The sequence below is a fragment of the Archocentrus centrarchus genome, chromosome 12 (assembly GCF_007364275.1).
Source record: "Archocentrus centrarchus isolate MPI-CPG fArcCen1 chromosome 12, fArcCen1, whole genome shotgun sequence".
In the NCBI taxonomy this organism is placed as follows: Eukaryota; Metazoa; Chordata; class Actinopteri; order Cichliformes; family Cichlidae; genus Archocentrus; species Archocentrus centrarchus.
In genome coordinates, this window is record NC_044357.1 from 12594288 (window position 1) to 12609158 (window position 14871).

Genomic DNA, 14871 nt, shown 5'->3' on the forward strand with positions numbered 1-14871 from the left:
GATTCATCAAGCCAGGAAATATTTTACCAATCTGTTATCCCGTATTGGTGAGCTTGGTTTCCTGTTCTTAGCTGACATGTGTGGCACCTGGTGTGATCATCTGGTTCTGTAACCCATCTGCTTCAAGGTTCGACGTGCTGTGCTTTCAGACTTGCTCTTCTGTACGCCTTGGTTGTAACGAGTAGTTGTTTGAGTTACTGTTGCCTTCCTATTAGCTTGAAGCAGTTTGGCCATTTTCCTCTGACCTCTGGCATCAACAAGGCTCAACAAAAATTACTGCTTGCTGGATATTTTCTCTTTTTCCAACCATTCCATGTGAAAACTGGAGATGGTGGTGTGGGAAAACCCCAGTAGATCAGCAGTTTCTAAAATACTCAGACCAGCCTGTCTGGCACCAATAACCATGCCACATTCAAAGTCATTTAAATCACCTTTCTTCCCCATGCTGATTGAACTTCAGGAGGTCATCTTGATGCTGTCTGCATGCCTAAATGCACAGTTGCTGCCATGTGACTGGCTGATTATTTACATTAATGTGCTCATTAATGTTACATTTGTACCAACTGAAGTAGCCAGTGAGTGTACTTTGAGTGTGTACTGAAGAGTAGATGCTGCAGGTATAATATTGCAGTTCAACAACTGAGTTAGACAATAAGATGCCTAACTCAGAAGATCTCTAGAAGATAAGGAAAATAGAATGATTAAAAACAAAAACATAACAAAATACTGCAACAGCAATTACTATTTACTGTACCTCATGCATTAAACAGAAAAATGGCATGTAAAGAAAAACTAGTCCTAATGCTAAAATACTTGCACAGTTACACCACTGTCATCCATCTGGAATCAGAGGATGTCAAATGTGACACCTCCACTTTTATATTACTACATCTTATGTCGTGTGATGAATGGCCCAGTAAGTCCTCACTGAATGCAATATTTTTTGACACACTAATGAAATAACAGTAGTTTGTGAAACTTTATCAGTTCTATCAGCGATAACCTCAGCTGTCTTACTTTAGCTGATATAGTAAAGAAATCAAATCAAGTGTCTTTATTCAGTGGAACTCTTTACCACCTTACTTCACAGCGATTAAAAATGTAGTGTAAATATCCATCATTTTTGTGTATTGAGCGGGAGAGTAAATATAAATAGCACAGTCCAGGATTATGCGCTTCAGACTTCACGAGTCTTTGAACACTTTCCTTTTATCTATATATTTAACTGAGTTCCCTTAAGTGGGACAAATGTAATAGGAACTTTAGTGAAAAAAATGAAAAAAAAAATATTAGCTTCTACAAAATGATGGAGCACAAAATAATTCTTAGTAGTTCAATGTTACAAGCAATTTGTGTTTTTCAAATGGCATCTTAATAAAATTCAACTTTCCCCGAGAACCATGTAAATAAATTGACATTGAATTTTAATGAATTGTTTAGCACTTCTGCGTCACAGTAAGGTCCTGGTTCAGACCTCCTGTCTCCCCTCTAAAGTGGTTGTAGGTGTGGATATGATAGTGTGTAGTTGTCTGTCAGCTAACCCTCTGATTGACTGGCAGCCTGGTCTCTAGGGTGTAACCTGCCTTTTGCCCTACACATTTGACCAAAGAAGAACAACACTGAATGAAATCCCTTTATTTTTATTTATTTGAGAGGACTCAAGTTTAGCCTCAGTTCACTTAATCCTATGAGGACATGCAAAATATGAGCTCAAAATATAAGGCAGGCAAGTGGGTCACACAAAATGGGTCAAAACATCCAAGGATCTAATTTGCTATAGTATGGCCAGTGTCTTGTTTTGTTTCTGATAAACTCTTGTTTATACATCCACTGAATATCTATTTCAAAAGTCTCCCCAGGCCAAAGGAAAAGAATAAACGATAATTTCAGCATATGCAACAGATTACTGACTCTTTCAAAAAATGACTTAGCTTGTTGATGGTGTTTGCCAGGACCACAAGCCAGGCTCATAGAGAAAACTGTGCTTAACGTGTTCATAAAATCAATGACAGTTTCACTGTTGGAAAGCTATCTCGTTGTGTTAAGTGATTGCACTCATTTGTAGTGCTGTTAATGCTCACAGAGCCTGAGACAAAACATTATAGCTTGGGAAGGGAGACATTGGAATACTGAAACAATTAATTCAAGTGTCAGGCTGACATAAATGAGTCAGACTGATCTCAGATTACTGTAGAAAACTCATGATGGAGTCAAGAGAACCACTTGTCAGCCACTTCTTTGATCTGCCTTTGGTACATGTAGGACAGTACAATTAGTTCATTCTACGAACATGCTAACAATTCCTCGTATAAAGTATAATTTCTTCCTCAGTATACTTAGGGCCAGTGTGAAGATTTGATGTGGTGTAAAATATTAGTGTATATAAGACATCAAAAGAAAAATGCATTTGTTATATATATATATATATATATATATATATATATATATATATATATATATATATATATATATATATATATATATTAGGGGTGGGACTTTAACGCGTTAATTTCGATTAATTAACGCGTTAAAAATTTTAACGCATTTTAATCGCACTTTGCACCGTGGAACGTTCCTCAGTGCACGAGTTCCCGGCATACAGATTATATCGACGCACAATGTCCAAATTAGGGGCCGCATCCTGCGAAGGACCCGGCCCACGTCTTTCGCAGCCCACGAACACCACAAAGGCCGGAAGTGAGCAGCTAGCCTTCATATCAGCTGCCGTCACCTCTGCGTAGCTCATGTCGCCTAGCAACCGTGAGTGCGAAGCACAGCTGTGTAAAAGCAGCTGTTAAACGGAGAACGAACTTTTTCTCCTTTTTGTGGATTAATTTTAAGTCTTTAATTCAAAATAAGCTGTTAAAACAAGCATAACACATTTCAACATCAAGGCATACAGCTGAGCTAATGATTAATTTCCAACTATAACAAGTGAGACATTAATGTTGAATAAAACTATCCAGTTATGATGCTTAACTTTAATTTCAGGTGTTTGCTTATCACAGGAGCACTTCCACCCTTCATTGGTCTGTGCAGTAGACTGGTGGGAAAATGAACAAAATTTTGAAGTTTAAGCTTATGTATATTGATTCATTCATCAACTAAACTTAAATTAATATTTATCATGTCAAATATTGAAATGCGATTAAAATGCGATTAATTTCGATTAATTAATTACAAAGCTTGTAATTAATTCGATTAATTTTTTTAATCGAGTCCCACCCCAAATATATATATATATATATATATATATATATATATATATATATATAAAACATCTTCCACATCCATGTATATATATATGGCAGCTGGATGGCGTAGTGTTTTTTTATATATAAAAAAAAAAATTCCAGCTCGCCCCTATGGGTGGTCTTTTTTGCCATCAATGCTCGGGTCCTCTACCAGAGGCCTGGGAGCTTGAGGGTCCTTCGCAGTATCTTAGCTGTTCCCAGGACTGCACTCTTCTGGACAGAGATCTTGGATGTCATTCCAGGAATCTGCTGGAGCCACTCTCCCAGTTTGGGGGTCACTGCAGGTAACAGTGGTCCCTCAACAGCCTTGAGGGACCACTGTTACCTTCATCTTCCACATCCTTTCCAGCTCCTCTCTGAGCCCTTGGTATTTATCGAGCTTCTCGTGTTCCTTCTTCTTGATGTTGCTGTCACTTGGTATTGCAGCGTCTATCACTATGACCTTCTTCCTTTGTTTGTCCACCACTATGATGTCCGATTGGTTAGCCATCACCAGTTTGTCTGTCTGTATAGTATACTATGCCGGCCACTTGGTTATGGTGTTCCATGTATGCCCTGCCTGCTAGCATCTTGCACCCTGCTGTTATGTGCTGGATTGTCTCAGGGGCATCTCTGCACAGCCTGCACCTGGGGTCTTCACTCAGTGTGTCCACCTCTATAAAAGGTGAAGTTTTGGTGGTCTGCGGCAGCACAATCATCCCAGGAACGGAAAACCAACCAACCAACCAATCAAGAACTACATTTCAGACTCTACAGGCCTCAGTTAACATGTTAAATGTTAAAGTTCATTGAGTGTATGATCATAAAATTTTATTTTTTAATTTTTTTTAGTGCCAAATCATAAAAGTTGCCTCAAGGTGCTTTATATTGTAAGGAAATGCCCTACAATAATACAGAGACAAACATCTAATACCAGCTGTTAAGCACAGTGGTGGAAGGGTGAAGATTTGGGCTCCTTTTGCAGTCACAGGGCCTTGCAGTCAGCCATGAACTCCTCTGTATACCAAACTGTAGAGTTAAATGTGAGGCCATCTGTCCAACAGCTAAAGTTTGGCTGAAATTGGACAAAATGGTACAATGATCCCAAATACGCCAATAAATCTACAATAGAATGCTAAAAAAGAAAAGAATTTAAGATGTTGCAATTATTGCGAAAATTACTGTATTTTCACTTTCAGCAGTAAAGTATATGTGGCTTCCTATGACATTTTTTCTTGTAGGTTGAAATTATAAGGGAAAAAGGACTGGATATTCCGTGATTCACGTGCCATGCACACAAAAATTGTAGCTTGATTTTTAGCGTGTACTATAGTTCCAGTCAAACAGTGCAAATGCTAATAATTGCACATTTGGGATTATTGTACTGTTTATTGTACTTCGTAAATAATAACACCAACAACATGGTCTGCACTGTCCCTTATACTGCAAAAATGTAAATGAGCAATTGACAATTACTGTGCCAATGCTTATGGACACAAAATGAATTAAATAAATTAAAAGTAAGTAACATAAAACATAATTTTATTGTTATGTAAGTACTTGTTGGCAGTGTCAGATCATTTGTAGGGGGAGGAAAACTTTCTTCACTCCTAACCAGCACAAGAAGATACATTTTATTGCATCCTTATTAATTTGTACACATGGTTTAGAACACTAACTGGTTTCAACAGGATCATTTATTCTTCTTGGAACTTAATTCCTTTGGTTTAAAGGCTATTGCAACCGCCAGCACATTAAATAAATATTTCAGTTCATTAGGGACCTAAATCTTGGTTTTGTTTTCCTGAATGATGACACTGCATAAGCACTTTTGGCTGGGAACAGTGTTTTTTTTAATTTGTAAAACTTGGCCTTGGTGAAATCTGGAGTGACTTGGAAATGATTGCCTTAATTGCTAAGCCATTAACTTAATGTGAAATACTGTCTTTTTGTTGTTTTGTATTTCTTTCTTTCTTTTTTTCTTCTCACAGAGCCTATTTAGATGTGAAAGAGCTTAAAGAGATTTTGCAGTTGGATGGTTCAACTCACCTGAATGTCTTCTTTGCCAATTCTTCTGATGAAGATCTGGCGGGGGTTGCCACGTGGCCCTGGGACAAAGAGGCTCTCACACATTTGGGTAAAAGACAAAGCACATAAATAAATGCATGCATGCAAACTCACACGCAGACACTTAAGTACGTGCGCACATCATCTTCAACTTCTTTGGCAGCCCAGATTGTTGATTTGGAGCAATTACAGTTCAAGCCCCAAGCATTTTCTGTCTTCATCACAGCTCTAACAGGCAAGAAAGTGATAATGAAGCTGTGGAGGCCCATGAATAATGTATTGTCTGAATCATACTCCTGTGCCACAATTACTTTACACTACATTAGGAACAGACATTTGTGTCGTGTGTGATTGAGTGCTTCCATAATGTATATGAGTGACTTCTTTTACTGTGTTTTTTCAGGTGGAATTGTGCTAAATCCTTCCTTCTATGGCACATTTGGTCACACTGACACAATGGTCCATGAAATTGGTCATAGCCTCGGCCTTTACCATGTGTTTCGTGGTGTATCTGAGACTGAGTCATGCAATGATGCATGTTTGGAAACTGAGCCCTCAATGGAGACTGGAGACTTGTGTGCAGATACCAACCCCACTTCCAAATCCAAAGGCTGTGGCGATCCCGAACCAGGCAACGAAACTTGTGGCATCCATCACTTTACTCACACACCTTATAGAAATTACATGAGTTATGCAGGTGAGACTGGGCCTCTGCATATGTTTTGCTACTTGCCACAGTAAGACTTTACAGCTACACCTTTTGTGTGCAATAGCTAATGCAGAGAGATCACCAGAGAGAACTTTTGGAGTCTGTGTACATAGTGAGTCATATGTGGAATTTTGCAGGGGAAAAGCATTAGGGAATCTCAACAGGGGGTTTAAACTTTCGTGCCACTCATTTTGTGCCAAAGTAATTTTTAAAAACTTGCTTGAATGCAAAAGTACTCCTAAATATGTGCAGTTAGCTTGTTTTATGCATAAGATGTGGACCTGCACAATAATCAGTACAAATCTTATCCTGATCAACTACCTCTTTTGTCTGCAGATGATTCTTGTACGGACTCTTTCACAATGAACCAGGTAGCTAGGATGCATTGCTATCTGGACCTCATCTATCAGACTTGGCAACCAGCTTCCAAACCTCCTTTGGTGCCGATGGCCCCACAAGTGGTTGAGCAGCATCATAATTCCATCAGCCTGGAATGGTTTCCACCAATTTCTGGACACTTTTATGACAGGTGAAATGAACTAGATAGGTTATAGTTCTGATACATCATGTACTGTGATGGGCATTTAATACTAAATACTTTGTTTACACATACATAAAAGTGAGTCAGAATCTAAAGAGCTTATTAAACTCCCATTATTATTATTATTTTTTTTTTACCACATTTATAATTGCCTTACTGCTTATATTTGTATATGTAATCTATACATGTATAAATTACGTGTATTTGGTATGTATCTAAGTTGGTTGCTGTGCCTGCCTGTTGGTTTCCTAGAGAAGTGGGATCAGTGTGCGACAGATGCACTGAAGGGAGAGTCCTACTACAGTATGCATCAAACTCTTCTTCTCCACGACCATGTGCTCCTTCTGGTCACTGGTCCCCTCGAGAGGCTGAAGGTACCGTACAATACTTTATACTATACATCTTGCCGTCACTGAATATTCCCATTCTGGGATCAACTTTATATGCCCCTGAATGAGAATTTATAGTCACTTTCTTGAATTGTGACCTCTTTCTCTTAAAATCTTTTTTTTTTAAATATAAAAATCACATCACATCCACAGTTTACAGCACAAAAACACAATTTGAGGTTTCTAGTTTGTTGCTTGTTTGTTTGTTTAGTTTTCTGAGTCAATACCCCAATATGCACAAAATGTTGGTGACTGACTCAACCTCAAACTATGCAAATGACTCAGTGGATTCATAACACTTGGGCCGTGGGACAACATGAAAGGATCAAGGAGGTCATTTCCCAATGGATGGTGCTGTATGGTACCACAATTCCCATATGCAGACTCAGGCCCAAAACCAAGGTCAAAGATCATGTGTTCGCTCTAACCCTCTAAGAAGAGGAGGAGTTGTGTCTCTCTTTTCTAGTCTTGCCCTGGTAGTGAATTAAAAAAAGAGCAATTACACAGGGACATAAATAAGGCAGTAGAGATGAAGTATTTAAGATATAAAAATAGTTTCTGTCCCATCTGTGTACCTCTGATCACTCTGTTGTTCTGGCAGTGGCAGCATCAAACATACTTCAGATATTACGAATGCGTGTGACTAAGTGCAGCTATGTGCACATCTATGTCTATGTTATATATATATGTTGTGTTATTGTTAGTAAACTTTTGAATTATATAAACACTCACTGGTCACTTAGTTAGGTGGACTGTTTGGTCAACTGCTTGCAATGATTAGAGAAACTAAAACAAAAAACAAAAAAAAAAAGGAGCTACATCTCAGATTCTACAGGACATGTTAAATGTTAAAAATTCATGACAGTACAATTAGAAAAAAGACTGAACAGCAAGACTGATTAGAAGGGTTGCCAGGAGAAAGCCTCTTTTTTCTAAATAGAACATGGCAGCACAGCTTAGGTTCGCAAAGTCACTTCTAAAAAAATAGCAAGATTTCTAGAACAATTTCCTTCGTGCTGATGTGCTGTGGTTGGTTTTGCCAAACATAGTGCTGTGCTTTAGCACCATCTGTCCAAACACTCCATATAAATGTCAAGCATGGTGGTGGATGGGTGATGATTTGGGCTTTTTTTTGCAGCCAAAGCACCTGGGTGCCTTGCAGTCACTGAGCCATCTATGAACTGCTCTGTATACCAGAGTATTCTCTAATCAGATGTGAGGCCATCTGTCTGAAAGCTAAAGAAAATGCTTTGAGTGCTCAAATAGCGCACACTATATTGCCACAAGTACTCACTCACCCATCCAAATCATTGAATTCCGGTGTTCTAATCACTTCCATGTATAAAACCAAGCACCTGGGCACGCAGACTGCTTCTACAAACATTTGTGAAAGAATTGGTTGCTCTCAGGAGCTCAGTGAATTCCAGCGTGGTACAGTGATAGGATGCCACCTGCGCAACAAGTCCAGTCATAAAATTTCCCCGCTACTAAATCTTCCACAGTCAACTGTTAGTGATATTGTAACAAAATGGAAATAATTGGGAGCAACGGCAACTCAGCCACAAAGTGGTAGGTCATGTAAAAAGACAGTAGGGTCAGCAGATGCTGAGGCGCATAATGCGCAGAGTGGGTCTAACAGTTTTGAATTAGGTGATGGACATTTTCTGGATTCCCCTCTCCAAACATGCAGTGCAGATTTAGCTAATGTTTGAGTTTTGGTTCTCTTAATGCTTCAGCATACCAAGACATTTTGGACAATTTCATGCTCCCAGCAGTTTGGGGATGGCTCCATCCTGTTGCAAAATGACCGTGCGCCAGTGGACAAAGCAAGGTCCATAAAGACATGGATGTGCGCGTTTGGTGTGGAAGAACTTGACTGACCTCCACAGAGTTCTGACCTCAACCCGACAGAGCACATTTGGGATGAATTAGAGCAGAGATACAAGAGGCCTTCTTGTTCAACACTGTCTGACCTCACAAATGCACTTCTGGAAGAATGGTCAGAAATTTGATAAACACACTCCTAAACCTTGTGGAAAGCATTCCCAGAAGAGTTGAAGCTGTTATGGCTGCAACAGGTGGGCTGACATAATGTTAAACCCTGTGAATTAAGAATGGGATGGTACTCAAGTTCATACATGTGTGAAAGCAGACGAGCAAATACTTTTGGCAATATGGTGTAAGTAGAGCCATTTACCAATTTACTAAATCTCTCTCTTTCTGCAAAACCTTAATCAGCTTTCAGCTAGTTAGACACAATTTGCAGATCTCTTATTGCAAATCTCTAAACATATTCACACTCACTGAAATGCATTTTGAACAGTTATTCACTTGTATAATCCTAACTACAGGAGGCAGACATTAAACACAACTGCAAAACAGATGTCACTGCTTAAACACAATGACTTGTTGCTGATGTTAACCAACAAATGCCAGTACAGAGTGCACAGCCAGCAAGAATGAGTGGATAGTTGATACCAACAACAAATAGAAACAATGTGAGAAGCAAAGGAGGAAATGGAAGATCTGTATTTTCAGATGAAAACTTGCCAATTGGGATAGATTGTGTTTTTATACATGGAATGACAGCTCATAACATATAGTTTGAGATTTATATGTCTATGATTTACTCATGAAAATGTCTCCTTTTGCATTTTCCCTCATTTTTTCCCATGTATTTATTTATTTTGCTGCAGTGTGTAAGGAACGCTCTGCAGTTCTGTAGTGTTATTATTTTGACTTTTCTGTCTGAAAACTTTGTGTGGTTTTGGGCACAGATAAAATTGTTTTGATGTGATTGTTTGGCTTTTGCCAGTAGAGTCAGAGGTTTTGTTAATGTTGTTTGAAAATTGGGTTTTGTATTTACAGTTTTGAGAAAAGAGGAGATGGTTTCAAAAAAATGTATCTTAGCAACTGGGAAAAAAAAAAAATACTAATAAGGCTGTGCACAGTCAGCTTAGAATCCATAACTGGGACAGGCAACCCTGCAGCTTCTGTGACCAAGATCTGTTTTCCAGTCATTATTACACCTTTAAGAGGCTGTCAGGGCTTTAATTGTTTTGGTCTTTACCCTGTGAAGCTGTCTTTCCATTTTATCTTTATAAGAGTTTCGTCAGCACAATAAAATAATATAAAAATGTTTATCTAAGTAGAGTTATTCAAATGTGAGCTTAATTTCTAACCTACAAAATAACTGTATTTGTACATAAATTGTATGCACCTACATAAACAAATTGTGCTAAAGGTGTTAGCATCTGCCCGTACACAGTACATACCCATATAGAGTGTGCTACTGTCCATATAGTCACCAGCCACTTTATTAGGTACACCTGTTCCCCTTTCATTAGTGCAAATGTCTAACCAGCAAATCTCATGGCAGCAACTTACTGCATTTAGGCATGGAGACAATGGTCAAGAAGGCCTGCTGAAGTTCAAACTGAATAACATAATGAGGAAGAAGAAGAGAAGCTGATCTGAGTATTTTAGAAACTGCTGATCTACTGGGATTTCCCTGCAGAACTATCTTTAGGGTTTAATGGGCTGAAAAAGAGAAAATATCCAGTAAGCAGCAGTTCTCTGGGTAAAAATGTTTTGTTGATGCCATGGTCAAAAGAAAATGTCCAGACTGTTTTGAGCTGACAGTACAGCAAAAGTAACTCACATAAACACTTGTTACAAAGAATGTATGCAGAAGAGCATCTCCAAATGCATGACATGTCAAACCTTGAGGCAGATGGGCTACAGCAGCAGAAGACCACACCAGATGCCACGCCTGTCAGCCAAGAACAGGAAACCAAGGCAAAATTGAACAACAGAAAACTGGAAAAACATTTCCTGGTCTGACGAGTCTCAGTTTCTGCTATGATATTTGCATGGTAGGGTCCGGATTTGGCATGAACAACATGAAAGCATCGATCCATCCGGTTGAGGCTGCTGCTGGTGGTGTAATGGTGTGAGAGATATTTTCTTGGCCCACTTTGGTCCCCTTAGTACCAGCTGAGCATTGTTTAACACCTACAGCCTGCCTGTGTCTTGTTGGTGACTACGTCCATCCCTTTATGACCAAAGTGTAGTTTCCTTCTGATGACTGCTTCCAGCAGAATAATGCACCATGTCACAAAGCTCAAATCATCTTAAACTGATTGTTTGGACATGGCAATTAGGTCAGTGTACTCAAATGGCCTCCACAGTCACCAGCTCTCAATTCAGTAGAGGAATGGGAGATTTGTATAATGGAATGCAGCCCACAATTCTACAGCAATTGTCAATATGGACCAAAATTTCTGATGAATGTGTCCAGCACCTTGTTGAATCTATGTCACAAAGAATGAAGGCATTTCTGATGGCAAAATGGGGCCAACTCATTATTAGCAGGGTGTACCTAATAAAGTGTCTGGTGACTATATATATATATATATACAATTGACTCTTAAAGTAAATATTTTACATGTGAACATCAGTAAAACTAAAGCCCAAAACAAATGTAAATAATAAAGCCATACAGTACCTGTGGTAACAGCCAAACTACTACAGAAGACTAGTAATGAATCATAATCAAACATGATCAAAATTCTGAATACGTGCTTCAGTATGAGTGGATGCTCTATAGCAGTTCCTGAACCTTGCCTTCACTCTGGTTACAGTGTGTGAACCTGAGACAAGTCTGGGCTTGTCTAATATGATGTGTGTATAAACTATATTTTCCCTCTTGGAATGGGTCTTTGTTTGGTTCTCTCTTAACTCTGCTTGGACTGGCTTCTCACTGGATACTCAGAATGCTGCAGCTGCTGTCCTTCTGTAATGTTGCAAACGTGTCCAGCAGTCACTTATTCTCATTAGAACATTAGACATTAAACTACTGGCATTAAGATAGAACAAATTAAATTACTGGCATAATATAGAAATTTTAGAAGATGGGCATGTTGATGTGTGTGCATGCATACATGGCACCTGTTATTCAAGGGCTTTCTCCTTACACTACTTGACTGGGAAACACTAGTGTGGACAGAGTGAGCCAGAATATTTCTCATAAATCTTTACTACTCTAAGCCCTGGAGAAATTTGGATGACGTAAAAAAGCAATAATTGTAAAAAAAAAAAAAAAAAAGGACAAAAACACATGGATATGGATTCCAGGAGGGGGTAAAGTAGATTGGGTGGGATCGAAACCACCCAAGATAGTTAAGAGAATTGCATGTGGTTAGTGACATTAGTGAGGGAGGATTCTGGATTGATTGAAAACAGCAGTGCAGAATTTAAGTGAAAAGGTCCAAGATATGTATGTTTGTTCACTGCATTTAGATGTTTTTTTCTGTGTGTGTTAAACTGCCCTGTGCAACTTGAGGCACAAACCAAATTTTCTATAAATATCTATGGATTTGCTCCTTAAGGCTAAACTGCAAGCATCTGTGAAAACATCCAAGATTGCAGAAACCTCATTAAAAGAAATTTTCAAAAATGACATTATTGAAGAACAGACTTCTATTTTGCATCATGCTCAAGCGCATGATAAAAACAAACAAACAAATGAAACAAAACAAAACAAGCAAACAAAAACAATAAGGATTAGCATTGCCATCTCACAGCAAGAAGCAGGTCCTGGGCTTGAATCCACTGGCCAACTGGGGCCTTATGTGGTAGAGTTTGTATGTTCTCCCTGTGCCTGTGTGGAGTCTCTGGGTACTTTGGCTTCCTCTCACAGCCCAAAGACACACTTGTTAGGTTAATTGATGATGCTAAATTGTAGGTGTGAATGGTTGTCTGTCCCTCTGTGTTAGCCCTGTGACAGACTGGCAACCTGTCCAGGGTGTACCCCTCCTACTCACCTTATGGCATCTGGGATAGGCTCCAGCCCCTCAAACAACCCTGAATTGGATAAGTGGAAGAATATGTATGGATGTATGCATGTATGGGTTGATGGATGTATAGATAGATGAATGGATGGATTGGAGACTAAAAGAGAAAAATGAAGTGACCAGGCCTGATGGCATTGGTAGTCTTTCTTGACAGCTTGATGGCTTCTGTGCATTTAATTTATCACTTGCTATCTTCCATTACTGTTGTCAAATTGGCACTTTTGAACACAAATGCAAAACAATGTATCAGAGCAAGAGGTTATTATTATCCCTCCTGCCAAGATCGCACATAGTGCATTGGTCATTTTGATCAAATGACACATTGGCTGCTTGAGCTGAATTAATATATATTTAATTCTAACACCTTCACCCCTAATTATTAGCGACTTTACCGTACAGAGAGCACAAGGGCCCTTTTAAAATTTTCCTTTGGTAAACTATTTTTGGTTCCTGAAAGTTTTTTTTTTTTTTACTTTTTACAAAAGTATCTGTGCCATCTACTCCATATGTTTATTAACAAGGGGTTTCTGAATGCTACATGATTTGATATATATTTCCAAGACAAGAGTGCCCATTGCCTATATTAAGTGTGTCTGCAACTTGTCTCTCTGTTTGCATGTGTCAGGGCAAAAGCACTGGAGGGTGGGGGTGGGGTGTGTGGGTGGGGCTGATGTATGCCTTCTTAGTGAGGAAGTGCGTAGCAGCATGTAACAGTGAGTCATCAATAGTGAAAGCCAGAGACAGACACTTCTTAGAAAGCATAAAGTGTTCATGCCCGGACATATCCCTGTCTGTTTATTCATCCAGCTCTATGGACTTTTTCTGGATCAGTATGATTGTCCAGAGCAGAAAGATTATGAGTGGATAATGTGCAGTAACCAGCGTCTTTCCTGGAGTTGTACTTGACCAGTAATCCTAAGCATCAATTGTCCTAGCTTGAAAGAAACAGAATGTCAGCATTTTTTCCTGTGCTTAAGAAGGATCTTAAACTTACCTGGCCAGTGTCAGTGCAGACTACGGAATTCTGTTTTTTCTGTGTTGACAAGGAGCCGATAAGATGACTTTAACAGACTAAATTAGGTGTAAATGTGGCAAAAAAGTGATCCTTACAGAGTGCAACTCTCTCACACTTGAGCATCAACCTGCAGTTGAAGGATTTGCTTGAGTAATAAATCAAAGAAACAAAAATACCTTTAGTATAAAAATAAATCTGTCCTCATATCAAAATAAAACAGACAAACAAACAAACAAACAAACAAACAAAGAAAACCTACTACAAATGGGGAAAAATGTGTCCAGTAAAATATTTGAACCTAGCTCAGCCTTCACTGAAATATATTTGGCTGCCAGCTGCCATTGGATAAAAGACATGATTCTATCAGAGTGGTTACACAGAGAGACAAGTGACATTCACACCTACACCAAATTGATAATCACCAGTTCACCTGATATGTATATGTTTGCAAAGAAGCCAGAATATCCATGCAATATTGTCACCCTGCTAAAATAATTTTTTCAGGTTTTTAGGAAAATACAAAAAACTGAACCAGACTGAAAATATGATAATTAAACTTTTGTTAAAAACACGACTTAGGCCATTATTTTAAGAGGGTGACAATGGGTAACATCCACACAGAAAAATGCTGGCCAACTGGTGGTTTCAAACCCTGGGCCTGCTTGCTGTGAAGTAGCAGTGCTAACCACTTCACTACTGTGCCACCCACGTTATTATCATGGCATTCAATTTTGCCTTGCTTACCCCCCCCCCCCCCCCCCCCATTTTTTTTTCACAAGATGACAGAATATATAAAATACATATGTTTTTGTAATAATAATAATGTTTCACTGGATTACCAAAAATGCAATTTAACCTTTATATTTTGAATTGTTTCACAAGTTAATAACTGAAAACATACGACAAAGACGATTCCTTTTCTTAATTACAAAAGCTTTGTGTCCACAATTAATAAGCAAAAAATGATTTCAACCTAAAATAGGAACAATCGGGGAACTTCCACCAGAGTATTACTCCAATTCCCAAGAGGTTGAGATGCTGTGTAAAATGTAGATACAAACA

At 38.7% G+C, this 14871-nt stretch overlaps 1 protein-coding gene across 1 annotated transcript in view; it reads left to right on the forward strand.

Annotated features, from left to right (window-relative positions):
- The window catches only part of pappaa (pregnancy-associated plasma protein A, pappalysin 1a), a 101809-nt gene that overhangs the window by 13951 nt on the left and 72987 nt on the right, over nucleotides 1-14871 (forward strand). The window contains exons 3-6 of the mRNA XM_030743034.1: nucleotides 5225-5370; nucleotides 5704-5997; nucleotides 6346-6538; nucleotides 6803-6924. Of these exons, the coding sequence (XP_030598894.1) occupies nucleotides 5225-5370; nucleotides 5704-5997; nucleotides 6346-6538; nucleotides 6803-6924 (755 nt within the window). The remainder of the gene's footprint in view (nucleotides 1-5224; nucleotides 5371-5703; nucleotides 5998-6345; nucleotides 6539-6802; nucleotides 6925-14871) is intronic.